Raw genomic sequence first — 25,952 nt, forward strand, 5'->3', positions numbered from 1 at the left:
ATGTCCTGCAGTAACCTACATGCTGGATGTTGATCAGTGTATATCATGTTATGTCCTGAATAACCTGCAGTAACCTACATGCTGGATGTTGATCAGTGTATATCATGTTATGTCCTGCAGTAACCTACATGCTGGATGTTGATCAGTGTATATCATGTTATGTCCTGAATAACCTGCAGTAACCTACATGCTGGATGTTGATCAGTGTATATCATGTTATGTCCTGCAGTAACCTACATGCTGGATGTTGATCAGTGTATATCATGTTATGTCCTGCAGTAACCTACATGCTGGATGTTGATCAGTGTATATCATGTTATGTCCTGAATAACCTGCAGTAACCTACATGCTGGATGTTGATCAGTGTATATCATGTTATGTCCTGCAGTAACCTACATGCTGGATGTTGATCAGTGTATATCATGTTATGTCCTGCAGTAACCTACATGCTGGATGTTGATCAGTGTATATCATGTTATGTCCTGAATAACCTACAGTCCTGCAGTAACCTACATGCTGGATGTTGATCAGTGTATATCATGTTATGTCCTGCAGTAACCTACATGCTGGATGTTGATCAGTGTATATCATGTTATGTCCTGCAGTAACCTACATGCTGGATGTTGATCAGTGTATATCATGTTATGTCCTGCAGTAACCTACATGCTGGATGTTGATCAGTGTATATCATGTTATGTCCTGCAGTAACCTACATGCTGGATGTTGATCAGTGTATATCATGTTATGTCCTGCAGTAACCTACATGCTGGATGTTGATCAGTGTATATCATGTTATGTCCTGAATAACCTGCAGTCCTGCAGTAACCTACATGCTGGATGTTGATCAGTGTATATCATGTTATGTCCTGCAGTAACCTACATGCTGGATGTTGATCAGTGTATATCATGTTATGTCCTGCAGTAACCTACATGCTGGATGTTGATCAGTGTATATCATGTTATGTCCTGCAGTAACCTACATGCTGGATGTTGATCAGTGTATATCATGTTATGTCCTGCAGTAACCTACATGCTGGATGTTGATCAGTGTATATCATGTTATGTCCTGCAGTAACCTACATGCTGGATGTTGATCAGTGTATATCATGTTATGTCCTGCAGTAACCTACATGCTGGATGTTGATCAGTGTATATCATGTTATGTCCTGCAGTAACCTACATGCTGGATGTTGATCAGTGTATATCATGTTATGTCCTGCAGTAACCTACATGCTGGATGTTGATCAGTGTATATCATGTTATGTCCTGCAGTAACCTACATGCTGGATGTTGATCAGTGTATATCATGTTATGTCCTGCAGTAACCTACATGCTGGATGTTGATCAGTGTATATCATGTTATGTCCTGCAGTAACCTACATGCTGGATGTTGATCAGTGTATATCATGTTATGTCCTGAAAACCTGCAGTAACCTACATGCTGGATGTTGATCAGTGTATATCATGTTATGTCCTGCAGTAACCTACATGCTGGATGTTGATCAGTGTATATCATGTTATGTCCTGAACCTGCAGTAACCTACATGCTGGATGTTGATCAGTGTATATCATGTTATGTCCTGCAGTAACCTACATGCTGGATGTTGATCAGTGTATATCATGTTATGTCCTGCAGTAACCTACATGCTGGATGTTGATCAGTGTATATCATGTTATGTCCAACCTGCAGTAACCTACATGCTGGATGTTGATCAGTGTATATCATGTTATGTCCTGCAATAACCTACATGCTGGATGTTGATCAGTGTATATCATGTTATGTCCTGAATAACCTGCAGTAACCTACATGCTGGATGTTGATCAGTGTATATCATGTTATGTCCTGCAGTAACCTACATGCTGGATGTTGATCAGTGTATATCATGTTATGTCCTGCAGTAACCTACATGCTGGATGTTGATCAGTGTATATCATGTTATGTCCTGCAGTAACCTACATGCTGGATGTTGATCAGTGTATATCATGTTATGTCCTGCAGTAACCTACATGCTGGATGTTGATCAGTGTATATCATGTTATGTCCTGCAGTAACCTACATGCTGGATGTTGATCAGTGTATATCATGTTATGTCCTGCAGTAACCTACATGCTGGATGTTGATCAGTGTATATCATGTTATGTCCTGCAGTAACCTACATGCTGGATGTTGATCAGTGTATATCATGTTATGTCCTGCAGTAACCTACATGCTGGATGTTGATCAGTGTATATCATGTTATGTCTGCCTGCAGTAACCTACATGCTGGATGTTGATCAGTGTATATCATGTTATGTCCTGCAGTAACCTACATGCTGGATGTTGATCAGTGTATATCATGTTATGTCCTGCAGTAACCTACATGCTGGATGTTGATCAGTGTATATCATGTTATGTCCTGAATAACCTGCAGTAACCTACATGCTGGATGTTGATCAGTGTATATCATGTTATGTCCTGCAGTAACCTACATGCTGGATGTTGATCAGTGTATATCATGTTATGTCCTGCAGTAACCTACATGCTGGATGTTGATCAGTGTATATCATGTTATGTCCTGCAGTAACCTACATGCTGGATGTTGATCAGTGTATATCATGTTATGTCCTGAATAACCTGCAGTAACCTACATGCTGGATGTTGATCAGTGTATATCATGTTATGTCCTGCAGTAACCTACATGCTGGATGTTGATCAGTGTATATCATGTTATGTCCTGCAGTAACCTACATGCTGGATGTTGATCAGTGTATATCATGTTATGTCCTGAATACCTGCAGTAACCTACATGCTGGATGTTGATCAGTGTATATCATGTTATGTCCTGCAGTAACCTACATGCTGGATGTTGATCAGTGTATATCATGTTATGTCCTGCAGTAACCTACATGCTGGATGTTGATCAGTGTATATCATGTTATGTCCTGCAGTAACCTACATGCTGGATGTTGATCAGTGTATATCATGTTATGTCCCTGCAGTAACCTACATGCTGGATGTTGATCAGTGTATATCATGTTATGTCCTGCAGTAACCTACATGCTGGATGTTGATCAGTGTATATCATGTTATGTCCTGCAGTAACCTACATGCTGGATGTTGATCAGTGTATATCATGTTATGTCGAACCTGCAGTAACCTACATGCTGGATGTTGATCAGTGTATATCATGTTATGTCCTGCAGTAACCTACATGCTGGATGTTGATCAGTGTATATCATGTTATGTCCTGCAGTAACCTACATGCTGGATGTTGATCAGTGTATATCATGTTATGTCCTGCCGGGTAACCTACATGCTGGATGTTGATCAGTGTATATCATGTTATGTCCTGCAGTAACCTACATGCTGGATGTTGATCAGTGTATATCATGTTATGTCCTGCAGTAACCTACATGCTGGATGTTGATCAGTGTATATCATGTTATGTCCTGCAGTAACCTACATGCTGGATGTTGATCAGTGTATATCATGTTATGTCCTGCAGTAACCTACATGCTGGATGTTGATCAGTGTATATCATGTTATGTCCTGCAGTAACCTACATGCTGGATGTTGATCAGTGTATATCATGTTATGTCCTGCAGTAACCTACATGCTGGATGTTGATCAGTGTATATCATGTTATGTCCTGCAGTAACCTACATGCTGGATGTTGATCAGTGTATATCATGTTATGTCCTGCAGTAACCTACATGCTGGATGTTGATCAGTGTATATCATGTTATGTCCTGCAGTAACCTACATGCTGGATGTTGATCAGTGTATATCATGTTATGTCCTGCAGTAACCTACATGCTGGATGTTGATCAGTGTATATCATGTTATGTTGAATAACCTGCAGTAACCTACATGCTGGATGTTGATCAGTGTATATCATGTTATGTCCTGCAGTAACCTACATGCTGGATGTTGATCAGTGTATATCATGTTATGTCCTGCAGTAACCTACATGCTGGATGTTGATCAGTGTATATCATGTTATGTCCTGCAGTAACCTACATGCTGGATGTTGATCAGTGTATATCATGTTATGTCCTGCAGTAACCTACATGCTGGATGTTGATCAGTGTATATCATGTTATGTCCTGCAGTAACCTACATGCTGGATGTTGATCAGTGTATATCATGTTATGTCCTGCAGTAACCTACATGCTGGATGTTGATCAGTGTATATCATGTTATGTCCTGCAGTAACCTACATGCTGGATGTTGATCAGTGTATATCATGTTATGTCCTGCAGTAACCTACATGCTGGATGTTGATCAGTGTATATCATGTTATGCTGTCCTGCAGTAACCTACATGCTGGATGTTGATCAGTGTATATCATGTTATGTACCTGCAGTAACCTACATGCTGGATGTTGATCAGTGTATATCATGTTATGTCCTGCAGTAACCTACATGCTGGATGTTGATCAGTGTATATCATGTTATGTGTAACCTGCAGTAACCTACATGCTGGATGTTGATCAGTGTATATCATGTTATGTCTGAATAACCTGCAGTAACCTACATGCTGGATGTTGATCAGTGTATATCATGTTATGTCCTGCAGTAACCTACATGCTGGATGTTGATCAGTGTATATCATGTTATGTCCTGCAGTAACCTACATGCTGGATGTTGATCAGTGTATATCATGTTATGTCCTGCAGTAACCTACATGCTGGATGTTGATCAGTGTATATCATGTTATGTCCTGCAGTAACCTGCAGTACTACATGCTGGATGTTGATCAGTGTATATCATGTTATGTCCTGCAGTAACCTACATGCTGGATGTTGATCAGTGTATATCATGTTATGTCCTGCAGTAACCTACATGCTGGATGTTGATCAGTGTATATCATGTTATGTCCTGCAGTAACCTACATGCTGGATGTTGATCAGTGTATATCATGTTATGTCCTGCAGTAACCTACATGCTGGATGTTGATCAGTGTATATCATGTTATGTAACCTGCAGTAACCTACATGCTGGATGTTGATCAGTGTATATCATGTTATGTCCTGCAGTAACCTACATGCTGGATGTTGATCAGTGTATATCATGTTATGTCCTGCAGTAACCTACATGCTGGATGTTGATCAGTGTATATCATGTTATGTCCTGCAGTAACCTACATGCTGGATGTTGATCAGTGTATATCATGTTATGTCCTGCAGTAACCTACATGCTGGATGTTGATCAGTGTATATCATGTTATGTCCCTGCAGTAACCTACATGCTGGATGTTGATCAGTGTATATCATGTTATGTCCTGCAGTAACCTACATGCTGGATGTTGATCAGTGTATATCATGTTATGTCCTGCAGTAACCTACATGCTGGATGTTGATCAGTGTATATCATGTTATGTCCTGCAGTAACCTACATGCTGGATGTTGATCAGTGTATATCATGTTATGTCCTGCAGTAACCTACATGCTGGATGTTGATCAGTGTATATCATGTTATAAACTGGTCCTGCAGTAACCTACATGCTGGATGTTGATCAGTGTATATCATGTTATGTCCTGCAGTAACCTACATGCTGGATGTTGATCAGTGTATATCATGTTATGTCCTGCAGTAACCTACATGCTGAGTATCTGAGTCCTGCGAACCTACATGCTGGATGTTGATCAGTGTATATCATGTTATGTCCTGCAGTAACCTACATGCTGGATGTTGATCAGTGTATATCATGTTATGTCCTGCAGTAACCTACATGCTGGATGTTGATCAGTGTATATCATGTTATAGTCCTGCAGTAACCTACATGCTGGATGTTGATCAGTGTATATCATGTTATGTTGGTCCTGCAGTAACCTACATGCTGGATGTTGATCAGTGTATATCATGTTATGTCCTGCAGTAACCTACATGCTGGATGTTGATCAGTGTATATCATGTTATGTCCTGACGCCTGCAGTAACCTACATGCTGGATGTTGATCAGTGTATATCATGTTATGTCCTGCAGTAACCTACATGCTGGATGTTGATCAGTGTATATCATGTTATGTCCTGCAGTAACCTACATGCTGGATGTTGATCAGTGTATATCATGTTATGTCCTGCAGTAACCTACATGCTGGATGTTGATCAGTGTATATCATGTTATGTCCTGCAGTAACCTACATGCTGGATGTTGATCAGTGTATATCATGTTATGTCCTGCAGTAACCTACATGCTGGATGTTGATCAGTGTATATCATGTTATGTCCTGCAGTAACCTACATGCTGGATGTTGATCAGTGTATATCATGTTATGTCCTGCAGTAACCTACATGCTGGATGTTGATCAGTGTATATCATGTTATGTCCTGCAGTAACCTACATGCTGGATGTTGATCAGTGTATATCATGTTATGTCCTGAATAACCTGCAGTAACCTACATGCTGGATGTTGATCAGTGTATATCATGTTATGTCCTGCAGTAACCTACATGCTGGATGTTGATCAGTGTATATCATGTTATGTCCTGCAGTAACCTACATGCTGGATGTTGATCAGTGTATATCATGTTATGTCCTGCAGTAACCTACATGCTGGATGTTGATCAGTGTATATCATGTTATGTCCTGCAGTAACCTACATGCTGGATGTTGATCAGTGTATATCATGTTATGTCCTGCAGTAACCTACATGCTGGATGTTGATCAGTGTATATCATGTTATGTCCTGAATAACCTGCAGTAACCTACATGCTGGATGTTGATCAGTGTATATCATGTTATGTCCTGCAGTAACCTACATGCTGGATGTTGATCAGTGTATATCATGTTATGTCCTGCAGTAACCTACATGCTGGATGTTGATCAGTGTATATCATGTTATGTCCTGCAGTAACCTACATGCTGGATGTTGATCAGTGTATATCATGTTATGTCCTGAATAACCTGCAGTAACCTACATGCTGGATGTTGATCAGTGTATATCATGTTATGTCCTGCAGTAACCTACATGCTGGATGTTGATCAGTGTATATCATGTTATGTCCTGCAGTAACCTACATGCTGGATGTTGATCAGTGTATATCATGTTATGTCCTGAATAACCTGCAGTAACCTACATGCTGGATGTTGATCAGTGTATATCATGTTATGTCTTGCAGTAACCTACATGCTGGATGTTGATCAGTGTATATCATGTTATGTCCTGCAGTAACCTACATGCTGGATGTTGATCAGTGTATATCATGTTATGTCCTGCAGTAACCTACATGCTGGATGTTGATCAGTGTATATCATGTTATGTAAACCTGCAGTAACCTACATGCTGGATGTTGATCAGTGTATATCATGTTATGTCGCCTGCAGTAACCTACATGCTGGATGTTGATCAGTGTATATCATGTTATGTCCTGCAGTAACCTACATGCTGGATGTTGATCAGTGTATATCATGTTATGTCCTGCAGTAACCTACATGCTGGATGTTGATCAGTGTATATCATGTTATGTCCTGCAGTAACCTACATGCTGGATGTTGATCAGTGTATATCATGTTATGTCCTGCAGTAACCTACATGCTGGATGTTGATCAGTGTATATCATGTTATGTCCTGCAGTAACCTACATGCTGGATGTTGATCAGTGTATATCATGTTATGTCCTGCAGTAACCTACATGCTGGATGTTGATCAGTGTATATCATGTTATGTCCTGCAGTAACCTACATGCTGGATGTTGATCAGTGTATATCATGTTATGTCCTGCAGTAACCTACATGCTGGATGTTGATCAGTGTATATCATGTTATGTCCTGCAGTAACCGACATGCTGGATGTTGATCAGTGTATATCATGTTATGTCCTGCAGTAACCTACATGCTGGATGTTGATCAGTGTATATCATGTTATGTCCTGCAGTAACCTACATGCTGGATGTTGATCAGTGTATATCATGTTATGTCCTGCAGTAACCTACATGCTGGATGTTGATCAGTGTATATCATGTTATGTCCTGAATAACCTGCAGTCCTGCAGTAACCTACATGCTGGATGTTGATCAGTGTATATCATGTTATGTCCTGCAGTAACCTACATGCTGGATGTTGATCAGTGTATATCATGTTATGTCCTGCAGTAACCTACATGCTGGATGTTGATCAGTGTATATCATGTTATGTCCTGCAGTAACCTACATGCTGGATGTTGATCAGTGTATATCATGTTATGTCCTGCAGTAACCTACATGCTGGATGTGGACCTGTTTCTGAGCAGAGCTGAGTGTTTTGTCTGTGTGTTGCTTCAACAATTAAAGACATTAACGTTTCCAAAATGATGTTTTTTGGTCATTAGAGCAGTTTTAAGTTTCAAAACAGAATACTTAAAAATACCCTCAGAGCACTCGCAGTGATACTTCAATTTTCAGTCCTAAACACCTTTGCCTGGCCGCGTTCCCTTCACTTCCTGTTTTCAGTCCTCTGAAGCGAAATGACACATGCTCAGTCACACCTGTGACGCACGCCAGATAGAACCTCACCTGGGAAGCAAAGAAGCAAGGCTCTCTCTCTCTCCTTCACACTTTTGGTGAGACAGATCAACTACTCACTGGCTGTCTCCAGTGTCAGTCCCCTCAGTCTCCCTCCAGCCACCCCTCCCTGGCTGTCTCCAGTCCCCCTCAGTCCCCCTCCCTGGCTGTCTCCAGTCCCCCTCAGTCCCCCTCCCTGGCTGTCTCCAGTCCCCCTCAGTCCCCCTCCCTGGCTGTCTCCAGTTCCCCTCAGTACCCCTCCCTGGCTGTCTCCAGTCCCCCTCAGTCCCCCTCCCTGGCTGTCTCCAGTCCCCCTCAGTCCCCCTCCCTGGCTGTCTCCAGTCCCCCTCAGTCCCCCTCCCTGGCTGTCTCCAGTCCCCCTCAGTACCCCTCCCTGGCTGTCTCCAGTCCCCTCCAGCCACCCCTCCCTGGCTGTCTCCAGTCCCCTCCAGCCACCCCTCCCTGGCTGTCTCCAGTCCCCTCCAGCCACCCCTCCCTGGCTGTCTCCAGTCCCCTCCAGCCACCCCCTCCCTGGCTGTCTCCAGTCCCCTCCAGCCACCCCTCCCTGGCTGTCTCCAGTCCCCCTCCAGCCACCCCTCCCTGGCTGTCTCCAGTCCCCTCCAGCCACCCCTCCCTGGCTGTCTCCAGTCCCCTCCAGCCACCCCTCCCTGGCTGTCTCCAGTCCCCTCCAGCCACCCCTCCCTGGCTGTCTCCAGTCCCCTCCAGCCACCCCTCCCTGGCTGTCTCCAGTTCCCTCCAGCCACCCCTCCCTGGCTGTCTCCAGTCCCCTCCAGCCACCCCTCCTTGGCTGTCTCCAGTTCCCTCCAGCCACCCCTCCCTGGCTGTCTCCAGTCCCCTCCAGCCACCCCTCCCTGGCTGTCTCCAGTCCCCTCCAGCCACCCCTCCCTGGCTGTCTCCAGTCCCCTCCAGCCACCCCTCCCTGGCTGTCTCCAGGCCCCTCCAGCCACCCCTCCCTGGCTGTCTCCAGTCCCCCTCCAGCCACCCCCTCCCTGGCTGTCTCCAGTCCCCCTCCAGCCACCCCCTCCCTGGCTGTCTCCAGTCCCCTCCAGCCACCCCTCCCTGGCTGTCTCCAGTCCCCTCCAGCCACCCCTCCCTGGCTGTCTCCAGTCCCCTCCAGCCACCCCTCCCTGGCTGTCTCCAGTCCCCCTCCAGCCACCCCTCCCTGGCTGTCTCCCAGTCCCCCTCCAGCCATCCCTCCCTGGCTGTCTCCAGTCCCCTCCAGCCATCCCTCCCTGGCTGTCTCCAGTCCCCTCCAGCCACCCCTCCCTGGCTGTCTCCAGTCCCCTCCAGCCACCCCTCCACACCTCCAGAGGCCGTAAGCCTTAATGTTGGGATCTAGCAAAGTGGCCGGACCAGACTTGGCCCCGGGCCCCTGACCACAATGCCCCACCCCCCTCCCCCTCCCTCCACCCCCCCCCCCTCCCCAGTCCACCCGCTCTCCACTCTGCCAGCTAACCTCAAAGAGTTATAAACATGTCCCATTTCAAGACAATGTGTGACTAAGACACTCAACACCACCTCAACACCGCCTCAATAACAGGCTGGATATTAAAAACATGCCAATGGAGTAGAGGACTGGGCCTGGGGTAGAGAGGAGGGGTTTGAGCTGGGGGAATGGTTGGGGTCCTGGTTGACTTATACTCATTAAGCCTCTGGTTTACAGAGAATATGACCTCATAAACCATGGTGTTCTGACAGGAACCAACTTTATGTTAGCCGATGGTGACCTTTCTATGTTGTTTTCAGCAGCTCACTGGGGTGAGCAGTTGGTTGATGTGGGTTTGTCTCTGTAATGCTGTCTCCACTGCTAGGCTTGGTTCTTATGTCTCTAACACTGGGCTGGACTGAGAGAAAGCTCCTCTCACTGGGATCTAACTGGAAAGGCTCTGTCTGATAACCCTAACCCTAACCCTAACCCTATTCCAGTCAGATGGACCTAATCATGTTTACATTCAGCTGATCTTGGCATTCTTATATACGATTATCGATGATTACCAATGACGACCAATGATTATCTATGATTAGATGCTATGATTATCGATGATTACCAATGACGACCAATGATTATCTATGATTAGATGCTATGATTATCGATGATTACCGATGACGACCAATGATTATCTATGATTAGATGCTATGATTATCGATGATTACCAATGACGACCAATGATTATCTATGATTAGATGCTATGATTATCGATGATTACCAATGACGACCAATGATTATCTATGATTAGATGCTATGATTATCGATGATTACCAATGACGACCAATGATTATCTATGATTAGATGCTATGATTATCGATGATTACCTATGACGACCAATGATTATCTATGATTAGATGCTATGATTATCGATGATTACCAATGGCGACCAATTATTATCTATGATTAGCTGCTATGATTATCGATGATTACCAATGACAACCAATAATTATCTATGATTAGATGCTATGATTATCAATGATTACCAATGACGACCAATGATTATCTATGATTAGATGCTATGATTATCAATGATTACCTATGATTAGATGCTACGATTACTGATGAAACCCTACCTCTTTAAGGAATACCTGGAATAGTATAAAGCAATCCTTCTACCCCCCCCCCCCCACCCCCCCATAAACAAAAATAAGAAAAAAAGTGGTTGTCCCACTGGCTATCATAAGTTGAATGCACCAATTTGTATGTCGCTCTGGATAAGAGCGTCTGCTAAATGATGTAAATGTAAATGTAATGATTACCAATGATTACCTATGACGACCAATGATTGATTGTCTATGATTAGATGCTATGATTATCAATGATTACCAATGATGACCAATGATTATCTATGATTAGATGCTATGATTACCAATGATTACCAATGACAACCAATTATTTGTATTTTGTAGGCAGCAGCTACTCTTCCTGGGGTCCAAACATATTAAAGCACTTACATTACATATAAAACAAAATCTATGATTAGATGATAGGATTCCCAATGATGACCAATGATTACCTATGATTAGATGCTATGATTACAGATTATTACCAATTATTAGTATGACGACCAATGATCACCTATGATTAGATGCTACAATTGCAGATGATGACCAATTATGGCCAATGATTACATATGATTAGACACTACAATTGCCGATGATTACCAATGATGGCCAATGACGAACAATGATTACCTATGATTAGATGCTATGATTACACACCACTTAATAATATCAAAGGTTCACACTTGACGGACAACACACGCACACCACCCCTGCCTCCTACCCACCCCAGGCATGAACTCGACAAAGATGGTGAGTTTCCTCTGCTCCAGGTCCCTCGTAGAGCCGTAGTACTGAACGATCCGCTCATGATGCAGGTTCTTCAACAACTGGACCTCACACTCCAGAGCATTCACCTCCTAGAGGTAGAGGAGAAGAGGAATTAAACTCATTAGGCTTTAATGTACTGATTATCTGTCAGGTACAGTGGGGGAAAAAGTATTTAGTCAGCCACAAATTGTGCAAGTTCTCCCACTTAAAAAGATGAGAGAGGCCTGTAATTTTCATCATAGGTACACGTCAACTATGACAGACAAATTGAGGAAAAAAAATCCAGAAAATCACATTGTAGGATTTTTAATGAATTTATTTGCAAATTATGGTGGAAAATAAGTATTTGGTCAATAACAAAAGTGTCTCAATACTTTGTTATATACCCTTTGTTGGCAATGACACAGGTCAAACGTTTTCTGTAAGTCTTCACAAGGTTTTCACACACTGTTGCTGGTATTTTGGCCCATTCCTCCATGCAGATCTCCTCTAGAGCAGTGATGTTTTGGGGCTGTCGCTGGGCAACACGGACTTTCAACTCCCTCCAAAGATTTTCTATGGGGTTGAGATCTGGAGACTGGCTAGGCCACTCCAGGACCTTGAAATGCTTCTTACGAAGCCACTCCTTCATTGCCCGGGCGGTGTGTTTGGGATCATTGTCATGCTGAAAGACCCAGCCACATTTCATCTTCAATGCCCTTGCTGATGGAAGGAGGTTTTCACTCAAAATCTCACGATACATGGCCCCATTCATTCTTTCCTTTACACAGATCAGTCGTCCTGGTCCCTTTGCAGAAAAACAGCCCCAAAGCAGGATGTTTCCACCCCCATGCTTCACAGTAGGTATGGTGTTCTTTGGATGCAACTCAGCATTCTTTGTCCTCCAAACACGACGAGTTGAGTTTTTACCAAAAAGTTCTATTTTGGTTTCATCTGACCATATGACATTCTCCCAATCCTCTTCTGGATCATCCAAATGCACTCTAGCAAACTTCAGACGGGCCTGGACATGTACTGGCTTAAGCAGGGGGACACGCCTTGCACTGCAGGATTTGAGTCCCTGGCGGCGTAGTGTGTTACTGATGGTAGGCTTTGTTACTTTGGTCCCAGCTCTCTGCAGGTCATTCACTAGGTCCCCCCCGTGTGGTTCTGGGATTTTTGCTCACCGTTCTTGTGATCATTTTGACCCCACGGGGTGAGATCTTGCGTGGAGCCCCAGATCGAGGGAGATTATCAGTGGTCTTGTATGTCTTCCATTTCCTAATAATTGCTCCCACAGTTGATTTCTTCAAACCAAGCTGCTTACCTATTGCAGATTCAGTCTTCCCAGCCTGGTGCAGGTCTACAATTTTGTTTCTGGTGTCCTTTGACAGCTCTTTGGTCTTGGCCATAGTGGAGTTTGGAGTGTGACTGTTTGAAAGTTGTGGACAGGTGTCTTTTATACTGATAACAAGTTCAAACAGGTGCCATTAATACAGGTAACGAGTGGAGGACAGAGGAGCCTCTTAAAGAAGAAGTTACAGGTCTGTGAGAGCCAAAAATATTGCTTGTTTGTAGGTGACCAAATACTTATTTTCCACCATAATTTGCAAATAAATTCATTAAAAATCCTACAATGTGATTTTCTGGAGAAAAAAATTCTCAATTTTTCTGTCATAGTTGACGTGTACCTATGATGTGTTCTCAGGTGTAACAGGTACAATCGAAGTCGGAAGTTTACATACAACACTTTAATAAACACATTAAAACTCGTTTTTCAACCACTCCACACATTTCTGGTTAACAAACTATAGTTTTGGCAAGTCGGTTATCTACTTTGACACAAGTCATTTTTCCAACAATTATTTACAGAGAGATTATTTCACTTATAATTCACTGTATCACAATTCCAGTGGGTCAGAAGTTTACATACACTAAGTTGACTGTGCCTTTAAACAGCTTGGAAAATTCCAGAAAATGCTGTCATGGCTTTAGAAGCTTCTGATAGGCTAATTGACATCATTTGAGTCAATTGGAGGTGTACCTGTGGATGTATTTCAAGGCCTACCTTCAAACTCAGTGCCTCTTTGCTTGACATCATGGGAAAATCAAAAGAGATCAGCCAAGACCTCAGAATTTTTTTTGTAGACCTCCACAAGTCTGGTTCATCCCTGGGAGCAATTTCCAAATGGCAGAATGTACCACGTTCATCTGTACAAACAATAGTACGCAAGTATAAACACCATGGGACCACACAGCCGTCATATCGCTCAGGAAGGAGACGCGTTCTGTCTCCTAGAGATGAACGTACTTTGGTGCGAAAAGTGCAAATCAATCCCAGAACAACAGCAAAGGACCTTGTGAAGATGCTGGAGGAAACGGGTACAAAAGTATCTATATCCACAGTAAAACGAGTCCTATATCGACATAACCTGAAAGGCCGCTCAGCAAGGAAGAAGCCACTGCTCCAAAACCGCTATAAAAAAGCCAGACTACGGTATTCAACTGCACATGGGGACAAAGTATTGGAGTAGCCATCACAAAGCCCTGACCTCAATCCTATAGAACATTTGTGGGCAGAACTGAAAAAGTGTGTGTGAGCAAGGAGGCCTACAAACCTGACTCAGTTACACCAGCTCTGTCAGGAGGAATGGACCAAAATTCACCCAACTTATTGTGGGAAGCTTGTGGAAGGCTCCCCGAAACGTTTGACCCAAGTTAAACAATTTAAAGGCAATGCTACCAAATACTAATTAAGTGTATGTAAACTTCTGACCCGCTGGGAATGTGATGAAAGAAATAAAAGCTGAAATAAATCATTCTCTCTACTACTATTCTGACATTTCACATTCTTAAAATAAAGTGGTGATCCTAACTTACCTAAGACAGGGAATTTTTATAGGATTAAATGTCAGGAATTGTGAAAAACTGAGTTTAAATATATTTGGCTAAGGTGTATGTAAACTTCCGACTTCAACTGTACATCTGACCCCTCCCACTCACCTTGCTGGTCTCCTGACAGTCGGGGTCAAAGGGCACCTGTTTGGCGGCCAGCTCCCGTCCGGTGTCGACGTCGTAACAGAGGTACACCTCCCCAAACGCCCCGCGCCCCAGCAGCTTCCCCTGACGCCAGTTCACCGGTGCCCGCGGGGCTACGAGACAGAACACGTTACAAATTAGGAGAATACTCAACACCACATGCTACACAACAACACGCTACCACATGCTACAACACGCTACGACACATTACAACACGCTACAACACATTACAACACGCTACAACACGCTACAACACATTACAACACGCTACAACACATTACAACACGCTACAACATGCTACAACATGCTACAACACATTACAACACGTTACAACACATTACAACACGTTACAACACACTACAACACGCTAGAACATGCTACAACACGTTACAACACATTACAACACGCTACAACACATTACAACACGTTACAACACATTACACCACCACATGCAACACAACAACATGTTCTGGTTGAGGTGTTCCCCTCATTAAACAGTAACTGGTGTAGTGTCTAATGTTCTGGTTGAGGTGTTCCCCTCATTAAACTAACTGGTGTAGTGTCTAATGTTCTGGTTGAGGTGTTCCCCTCATTAAACTAACTGGTGTAGTGTCTAATGTTCTGGTTGAGGTGTTCCCCTCATTAAACAGTAACTGGTGTAGTGTCTAATGTTCTGGTTGAGGTGTTCCCCTCATTAAACAGTAACTGGTGTAGTGTCTAATGTTCTGGTTGAGGTGTTCCCCTCATTAAACTAACTGGTGTAGTGTCTAATGTTCTGGTTGAGGTGTTCCCCTCATTAAACAGTAACTGGTGTAGTGTCTAATGTTCTGGTTGAGGTGTTCCCCTCATTAAACAGTAACTGGTGTAGTGTCTAATGTTCTGGTTGAGGTGTACCCCTCATTAAACAGTAACTGGTGTAGTGTCTAATGTTCTGGTTGAGGTGTTCCCCTCATTAAACAGTAACTGGTGTAGTGTCTAATGTTCTGGTTGAGGTGTTCCCCTCATTAAACAGTAACTGGTGTAGTGTCTAATGTTCTGGTTGAGGTGTTCCCCTCATTAAACAGTAACTGGTGTAGTGTCTAATGTTCTGGTTGAGGTGTTCCCCTCATTAAACTAACTGGTGTAGTGTCTAATGTTCTGGTTGAGGTGTTCCCCTCATTACACTAACTGGTGTAGTGTCTAATGTTCTGGTTGAGGTGTTCCCATCATTAAACTAACTGGTGTAGTGTCTAATGTTCTGGTTGAGGTGTTCCCCTCATTAAACAGTAACTGGTGTAGTGTCTAATGTTCTGGTTGAGGTGTACCCCTCATTAAACAGTAACTGGTGTAGTGTCTAATGTTCTGGTTGAGGTGTTCCCCTCATTAAACAGTAACTGGTGTAGTGTCTAATGTTCTGGTTGAGGTGTTCCCCTCATTAAACAGTAACTGGTGTAGTGTCTAATGTTCTGGTTGAGGTGTTCCCCTCATTAAACAGTAACTGGTGTAGTGTCTAATGTTCTGGTTGAGGTGTTCCCCTCATTACACTAACTGGTGTAGTGTCTAATGTTCTGGTTGAGGTGTTCCCCTCATTAAACAGTAACTGGCGTAGTGTCTAATGTTCTGGTTGAGGTGTTCCCCTCATTAAACTAACTGGTGTAGTGTCTAATGTTCTGGTTGAGGTGTTCCCCTCATTAAACAGTAACTGGTGTAGTGTCTAATGTTCTGGTTGAGGTGTTCCCCTCATCAAACAGTAACTGGTGTAGTGTCTAATGTTCTGGTTGAGGTGTTCCCCTCATTAAACTAACTGGTGTAGTGTCTAATGTTCTGGTTGAGGTGTTCCCCTCATTAAACAGTAACTGGTGTAGTGTCTAATGTTCTGGTTGAGGTGTTCCCCTCATTAAACAGTAACTGGTGTAGTGTCTAATGTTCTGGTTGAGGTGTACCCCTCATTAAACAGTAACTGGTGTAGTGTCTAATGTTCTGGTTGAGGTGTTCCCCTCATTAAACAGTAACTGGTGTAGTGTCTAATGTTCTGGTTGAGGTGTTCCCCTCCTTAAACAGTAACTGGTGTAGTGTCTAATGTTCTGGTTGAGGTGTTCCCCTCATTAAACAGTAACTGGTGTAGTGTCTAATGTTCTGGTTGAGGTGTTCCCCTCATTAAACTAACTGGTGTAGTGTCTAATGTTCTGGTTGAGGTGTTCCCCTCATTAAACTAACTGGTGTAGTGTCTAATGTTCTGGTTGAGGTGTTCCCATCATTAAACTAACTGGTGTAGTGTCTAATGTTCTGCTTGAGGTGTTCCCCTCATTAAACAGTAACTGGTGTAGTGTCTAATGTTCTGGTTGAGGTGTACCCCTCATTAAACAGTAACTGGTGTAGTGTCTAATGTTCTGGTTGAGGTGTTCCCCTCATTAAACAGTAACTGGTGTAGTGTCTAATGTTCTGGTTGAGGTGTTCCCCTCATTAAACAGTAACTGGTGTAGTGTCTAATGTTCTGGTTGAGGTGTTCCCCTCATTAAACAGTAACTGGTGTAGTGTCTAATGTTCTGGTTGAGGTGTTCCCCTCATTACACTAACTGGTGTAGTGTCTAATGTTCTGGTTGAGGTGTTCCCCTCATTAAACAGTAACTGGCGTAGTGTCTAATGTTCTGGTTGAGGTGTTCCCCTCATTAAACTAACTGGTGTAGTGTCTAATGTTCTGGTTGAGGTGTTCCCCTCATTAAACAGTAACTGGTGTAGTGTCTAATGTTCTGGTTGAGGTGTTCCCCTCATTAAACAGTAACTGGTGTAGTGTCTAATGTTCTGGTTGAGGTGTTCCCCTCATTAAACTAACTGGTGTAGTGTCTAATGTTCTGGTTGAGGTGTTCCCCTCATTAAACAGTAACTGGTGTAGTGTCTAATGTTCTGGTTGAGGTGTTCCCCTCATTAAACAGTAACTGGTGTAGTGTCTAATGTTCTGGTTGAGGTGTTCCCCTCATTAAACAGTAACTGGTGTAGTGTCTAATGTTCTGGTTGAGGTGTACCCCTCATTAAACAGTAACTGGTGTAGTGTCTAATGTTCTGGTTGAGGTGTTCCCCTCATTAAACAGTAACTGGTATAGTGTCTAATGTTCTGGTTGAGGTGTTCCCCTCATTAAACTAATTTGCATAGTCTGGTAGTTGTATTGTATCCTAGTCGGAAGGTTTTACAATATATATGTCCGCATAAACTACAGTAATTCTAGTCATGTCCGCAAAAACACTACAATGAATACTAGCGCTGCGCGATTTGTGCTTTTTGAGGTTGGTTCGTTTTCTGTCAGATTCTGAAAAAATTATTGCGGTTTTCGAATTGTTAGGATTTAAAAAAAAATTTTTTTACATTAAATGCATTATGAAATAAATACAATGCTTTTTTGCTTTTTAATGGAAATCCCGAAGTCCAAAATAGTGAACATTCAATTGCCAAACATATTCCATTCTCTGTCAGGTCCACATTGGGTAGACATCAATGGAAACATAGGAAATGATATAGTATTTCAGTTGTGTTTGACTATTTTCACATTCCTTAGTGATCTCATCTCTGCTCAGGCAGTAGCAGCCAGTCAGAAAACATTCTGTTCTCCCCATACTGTCCTGTCTGTAGTCTTCCTATTTAGCTAGGCTGCAGAGCTGTCTGATAATCGTTTTACTAGTTCAAATTAGAAAAGGCAGACTTTCACAAACTCTCTCTATCCCCCTCTCTCATGCAGCGATCTGTATCTAACATAAATTAGCAGGCGTTAAAGTATATCCATCTCTGTACGAGCCGGAAAGATCTGTCTCAATGGATGATGGTCTATAACCAGGTCCATCTCTGTACGAGCCGGAAAGATCTGTCTCAATGGATGATGGTCTATAACCAGGTCCATCTCTGTACGAGCCGGAAAGATCTGTCTCAATGGATGATGGTCTGTAACCAGGTCCATCTCTGTACGAGCCGGAAATATCTGTCTCAATGGATGATGGTCTGTAACCAGGTCCATCTCTGTACGAGCCGGAAAGATCTGTCTCAATGGATGATGGTCTGTAACCAGGTCCATCTCTGTACGAGCCGGAAAGATCTGTCTCAATGGATGATGGTCTGTAACCAGGTCCATCTCTGTACGAGCCGGAAAGATCTGTCTCAATGGATGATGGTCTGTAACCAGGTCCATCTCTGTACGAGCCGGAAAGATCTGTCTCAATGGATGATGGTCTGTAACCAGGTTTTCATCCAACATTTTTATGCGATTAAAGTAAATGTCGGATAAAAAATGTATTGACTGGCCTGATGGAAACAACATGTTCCGGTGAACTTTCCAAATGTCGACAAAACTAAATACACTAGACAAGGTGGGATCTTTATGGCGGCAAAATGATTTACACGAGAAATGTCAAACGCTTTTATGCTCAAATATGGATATAATAACCATAATATGAAAGTAAACTTGGACTCACGAGATGACATGTTGTGTGGTCCTCCCACTACGACTCGTTGGGAAAGCAGTTCATTAAACTACAGATGAAATAAGTTATGAACTTCACAGGGTGGTGAAAGTGCACGGTGATGAGCTTGATGCTCCTTTCCAATAAATATCGAAGGTCTTATTCTGGTGACATGATAATCAATGCTTGACTAACATTTGACAAACTCTCGCGCTTTTGTCCATAATAATCTCACATAGCCTAGCCAACAGCACGCAGATAGCTGAGGCCAGAGCGCAGACGCCAATCCCAGAGTGGGCGCGGTCGCTATATAAATCAACAGTGTTTGTGAGAAAACAATTAGTTCAATACATGAGAATTTAACTGCAAAAGGAATTGTATGTGCACTACATCCATCATGTTTGATGGGAAATGAGCATATTGTTTTTAAGTGGATTTTAGAATATTCGCAGGAAAAAAATGTTGTCAGTTGGATGGAAACCTAGCTATTGTAGTTCATTACCACGTTTCTGTGCTGAACTACGTCGAAGATTTGCTTAGTGAAAACTACAACTCTCTTCAGCCCATCGTCCCACATAGTTCTTGACTTGATTTCTCTCTAAAGAAATGGCACGTCAGGCTCACAAAAAAACAGAACTAAAATGGTATTCAAGTAATTGAACAGAGTTGGTCAATCAGTTTAAGAACTGAAAAAAGAACCAACATTCCTGTTAATCGCTCAGCACTAGTGAACACTATAGTATATTAGTCAAGTCTACAGTACTATAGTATTTTTTCATGTGGGAGCTAGTCTGAGTAGTATCCAGACTCGGCTGGATGTGATTAGTGAGGATGTGACAGAGGCTGGCTGAGTGTCAGACTTTGTGGTCGGGACGGAGGGAGGAGAACAGCAACCTACCGGTAACCCTGGTCCCTACGACACAGCAACCTACCGGTAACCCTGGTCCCTACGACACAGCAACCTACCGGTAACCCTGGTCCTGATGACACCGCAACCTACCGGTAACCCTGGTCCCTACGACACAGCAACCTACCGGTAACCCTGGTCCCTACGACACAGCAACCTACCGGTAACCCTGGTCCCTACGACACAGCAACCTACGGGTAACCCTGGTCCCTACGACACAGCAACCTACCGGTAACCCTGGTCCCTACGACACAGCAACCTACCGGTAACCCTGGTCCTGATGACACAGCAACCTACCGGTAACCCTGGTCCCTACGACACAGCAAGCTACCGGTAACCCTGGTCCCTACGACACAGCAACCTACCGGTAACCCTGGTCCCTACGACACAGCAACCTACCGGTAACCCTGGTCCCTACGACACAGCAACCTACCGGTAACCCTGGTCCCTACGACACAGCAACCTACCGGTAACCCTGGTCCCTACGACACAGCAACCTACCGGTAACCCTGGTCCTGATGACACAGCAACCTACCGGTAACCCTGGTCCCTACGACATAGCAACCTACCGGTAACCCTGGTCCTGATGACACAGCAACCTACCGGTAACCCTGGTCCCTACGACACAGCAACCTACCGGTAACCCTGGTCCCTACGACACAGCAACCTACCGGTAACCCTTGTCCCTACGACACAGCAACCTACCGGTAACCCTGGTCCCTACGACACAGCAACCTACGGGTAACCCTGGTCCCTACGACACAGCAACCTACCGGTAACCCTGGTCCTGATGACACAGCAACCTACCGGTAACCCTGGTCCCTACGACATAGCAACCTACCGGTAACCCTGGTCCCTACGACACAGCAAGCTACCGGTAACCCTGGTCCCTACGACACAGCAACCTACCGGTAACCCTGGTCCCTACGACACAGCAACCTACCGGTAACCCTGGTCCCTACGACACAGCAACCTACCGGTAACCCTGGTCCCTACGACACAGCAACCTACCGGTAACCCTGGTCCCTACGACACAGCAACCTACCGGTAACCCTGGTCCTGATGACACAGCAACCTACCGGCAACCCTGGTCCCTACGACATAGCAACCTACCGGTAACCCTGGTCCTGATGACACAGCAACCTACCGGTAACCCTGGTCCCTACGACACAGCAACCTACCGGTAACCCTGGTCCCTACGACATAGCAACCTACCGGTAACCCTGGTCCCTACGACACAGCAACCTACCGGTAACCCTGGTCCCTACGACACAGCAACCTACCGGTAACCCTGGTCCCTACGACACAGCAACCTACCGGTAACACTGGTCCCTACGACATAGCAACCTACCGGCAACCCTGGTCCCTACGACACAGCAACCTACCGGTAACCCTGGTCCCTACGACATAGCAACCTACCGGTAACCCTGGTCCCTACGACACAGCAACCTACCGGTAACCCTGGTCCCTACGACACAGCAACCTACCGGTAACCCTGGTCCCTACGACACAGCAACCTACCGGTAACCCTGGTCCCTATGACACAGCAACCTACCGGTAACCCTGGTCCCTACGACACAGCAACCTACCGGTAACCCTGGTCCTGATGACACAGCAACCTACCGGTAACCCTGGTCCCTACGACATAGCAACCTACCGGTAACCCTGGTCCCTACGACACAGCAACCTACCGGTAACCCTGGTCCTGATGACACAGCAACCTACCGGTAACCCTGGTCCCTACGACACAGCAACCTACTGGTAACCCTGGTCCCTACGACACAGCAACCTACCGGTAACCCTGGTCCTGATGACACAGCAACCTACCGGTAACCCTGGTCCCTACGACACAGCAACCTACCGGTAACCCTGGTCCTGATGACACAGCAACCTACCGGTAACCCTGGTCCCTACGACACAGCAACCTACCGGTAACCCTGGTCCCTACGACATAGCAACCTACCGGTAACCCTGGTCCCTACGACACAGCAACCTACCGGTAACCCTGGTCCCTACGACATAGCAACCTACCGGTAACCCTGGTCCCTACGACACAGCAACCTACCGGTAACCCTGGTCCCTACGACACAGCAACCTACAGGTAACCCTGGTCCCTACGACATAGCAACCTACCGGTAATCCTGGTCCTGATGACACAGCAATCTACCGGTAACCCTGGTCCCTACGACACAGCAACCTACCGGTAACCCTGGTCCTGATGACACAGCAACCTACCGGTAACCCTGGTCCCTACGACACAGCAACCTACCGGTAACCCTGGTCCCTACGACATAGCAACCTACCGGTAACCCTGGTCCCTACGACACAGCAACCTACCGGTAACCCTGGTCCCTACGACATAGCAACCTACCGGTAACCCTGGTCCCTACGACACAGCAACCTACCGGTAACCCTGGTCCCTACGACACAGCAACCTACAGGTAACCCTGGTCCCTACGACATAGCAACCTACCGGTAACCCTGGTCCCTACGACACAGCAACCTACCGGTAACCCTGGTCCTGATGACACAGCAACCTACCGGTAACCCTGGTCCCTACGACACAGCAACCTACTGGTAACCCTGGTCCCTACGACACAGCAACCTACCGGTAACCCTGGTCCTGATGACACAGCAACCTACCGGTAACCCTGGTCCCTACGACACAGCAACCTACCGGTAACCCTGGTCCTGATGACACAGCAACCTACCGGTAACCCTGGTCCCTACGACACAGCAACCTACCGGTAACCCTGGTCCCTACGACATAGCAACCTACCGGTAACCCTGGTCCCTACGACACAGCAACCTACCGGTAACCCTGGTCCCTACGACATAGCAACCTACCGGTAACCCTGGTCCCTACGACACAGCAACCTACCGGGTAACCCTGGTCCCTACGACACAGCAACCTACAGGTAACCCTGGTCCCTACGACATAGCAACCTACCGGTAATCCTGGTCCTGATGACACAGCAATCTACCGGTAACCCTGGTCCCTACGACACAGCAACCTACCGGTAACCCTGGTCCTGATGACACAGCAACCTACCGGTAACCCTGGTCCCTACGACACAGCAACCTACCGGTAACCCTGGTCCCTACGACATAGCAACCTACCGGTAACCCTGGTCCCTACGACACAGCAACCTACCGGTAACCCTGGTCCCTACGACATAGCAACCTACCGGTAACCCTGGTCCCTACGACACAGCAACCTACCGGTAACCCTGGTCCCTACGACACAGCAACCTACAGGTAACCCTGGTCCCTACGACATAGCAACCTACCGGTAACCCTGGTCCCTACGACACAGCAACCTACCGGTAACCCTGGTCCTGATGACACCGCAACCTACCGGTAACCCTGGTCCCTACGACACAGCAACCTACCGGTAACCCTGGTCCCTACGACACAGCAACCTACCGGTAACCCTGGTCCCTACGACACAGCAACCTACGGGTAACCCTGGTCCCTACGACACAGCAACCTACCGGTAACCCTGGTCCCTACGACACAGCAACCTACCGGTAACCCTGGTCCCTACGACATAGCAACCTACCGGTAACCCTGGTCCCTACGACACAGCAAGCTACCGGTAACCCTGGTCCCTACGACACAGCAACCTACCGGTAACCCTGGTCCCTACGACACAGCAACCTACCGGTAACCCTGGTCCCTACGACACAGCAACCTACCGGTAACCCTGGTCCCCACGACACAGCAACCTACCGGGTAACCCTGGTCCCTACGACACAGCAACCTACCGGTAACCCTGGTCCTGATGACACAGCAACCTACCGGTAACCCTGGTCCCTACGACATAGCAACCTACCGGTAACCCTGGTCCTGATGACACAGCAACCTACCGGTAACCCTGGTCCCTACGACACAGCAACCTACCGGTAACCCTGGTCCCTACGACACAGCAACCTACCGGTAACCCTTGTCCCTACGACACAGCAACCTACCGGTAACCCTGGTCCCTACGACACAGCAACCACGGGTAACCCTGGTCCCTACGACACAGCAACCTACCGGTAACCCTGGTCCTGATGACACAGCAACCTACCGGTAACCCTGGTCCCTACGACATAGCAACCTACCGGTAACCCTGGTCCCTACGACACAGCAAGCTACCGGTAACCCTGGTCCCTACGACACAGCAACCTACCGGTAACCCTGGTCCCTACGACACAGCAACCTACCGGTAACCCTGGTCCCTACGACACAGCAACCTACCGGTAACCCTGGTCCCTACGACACAGCAACCTACCGGTAACCCTGGTCCCTACGACACAGCAACCTACCGGTAACCCTGGTCCTGATGACACAGCAACCTACCGGTAACCCTGGTCCCTACGACATAGCAACCTACCGGTAACCCTGGTCCTGATGACACAGCAACCTACCGGTAACCCTGGTCCCTACGACACAGCAACCTACCGGTAACCCTGGTCCCTACGACATAGCAACCTACCGGTAACCCTGGTCCCTACGACACAGCAACCTACCGGTAACCCTGGTCCCTACGACACAGCAACCTACCGGTAACCCTGGTCCCTACGACACAGCAACCTACCGGTAACACTGGTCCCTACGACATAGCAACCTACCGGTAACCCTGGTCCCTACGACACAGCAACCTACCGGTAACCCTGGTCCCTACGACATAGCAACCTACCGGTAACCCTGGTCCCTACGACACAGCAACCTACCGGTAACCCTGGTCCCTACGACACAGCAACCTACCGGTAACCCTGGTCCCTACGACACAGCAACCTACCGGTAACCCTGGTCCCTATGACACAGCAACCTACCGGTAACCCTGGTCCCTACGACACAGCAACCTACCGGTAACCCTGGTCCTGATGACACAGCAACCTACCGGTAACCCTGGTCCCTACGACATAGCAACCTACCGGTAACCCTGGTCCCTACGACACAGCAACCTACCGGTAACCCTGGTCCTGATGACACAGCAACCTACCGGTAACCCTGGTCCCTACGACACAGCAACCTACTGGTAACCCTGGTCCCTACGACACAGCAACCTACCGGTAACCCTGGTCCTGATGACACAGCAACCTACCGGTAACCCTGGTCCCTACGACACAGCAACCTACCGGTAACCCTGGTCCTGATGACACAGCAACCTACCGGTAACCCTGGTCCCTACGACACAGCAACCTACCGGTAACCCTGGTCCCTACGACATAGCAACCTACCGGTAACCCTGGTCCCTACGACACAGCAACCTACCGGTAACCCTGGTCCCTACGACATAGCAACCTACCGGTAACCCTGGTCCCTACGACACAGCAACCTACCGGGTAACCCTGGTCCCTACGACACAGCAACCTACAGGTAACCCTGGTCCCTACGACATAGCAACCTACCGGTAATCCTGGTCCTGATGACACAGCAATCTACCGGTAACCCTGGTCCCTACGACACAGCAACCTACCGGTAACCCTGGTCCTGATGACACAGCAACCTACCGGTAACCCTGGTCCCTACGACACAGCAACCTACCGGTAACCCTGGTCCCTACGACATAGCAACCTACCGGTAACCCTGGTCCCTACGACACAGCAACCTACCGGTAACCCTGGTCCCTACGACATAGCAACCTACCGGTAACCCTGGTCCCTACGACACAGCAACCTACCGGTAACCCTGGTCCCTACGACAAAGCAACCTACAGGTAACCCTGGTCCCTACGACATAGCAACCTACCGGTAACCCTGGTCCCTACGACACAGCAACCTACCGGTAACCCTGGTCCCTACGACACA

At 46.1% G+C, this 25,952-nt stretch overlaps 1 protein-coding gene across 1 annotated transcript in view; it reads right to left on the reverse strand.

The window, feature by feature from the left end:
- Nucleotides 1–25,952, reverse strand: part of LOC123482471 (mitogen-activated protein kinase kinase kinase 3-like) — a 55,451-nt gene that overhangs the window by 13,846 nt on the left and 15,653 nt on the right. Inside the window, exons 3-4 of the mRNA XM_045210323.1 lie at nt 14,787–14,935; nt 11,762–11,893 (exon numbers count right to left, since the gene is read on the reverse strand). Coding sequence (XP_045066258.1) covers nt 11,762–11,893; nt 14,787–14,935 — 281 coding nt within the window. The remainder of the gene's footprint in view (nt 1–11,761; nt 11,894–14,786; nt 14,936–25,952) is intronic.

Source organism: Coregonus clupeaformis, chromosome 34 (assembly GCF_020615455.1).
Source record: "Coregonus clupeaformis isolate EN_2021a chromosome 34, ASM2061545v1, whole genome shotgun sequence".
Classification (NCBI taxonomy): domain Eukaryota; kingdom Metazoa; phylum Chordata; class Actinopteri; order Salmoniformes; family Salmonidae; genus Coregonus; species Coregonus clupeaformis.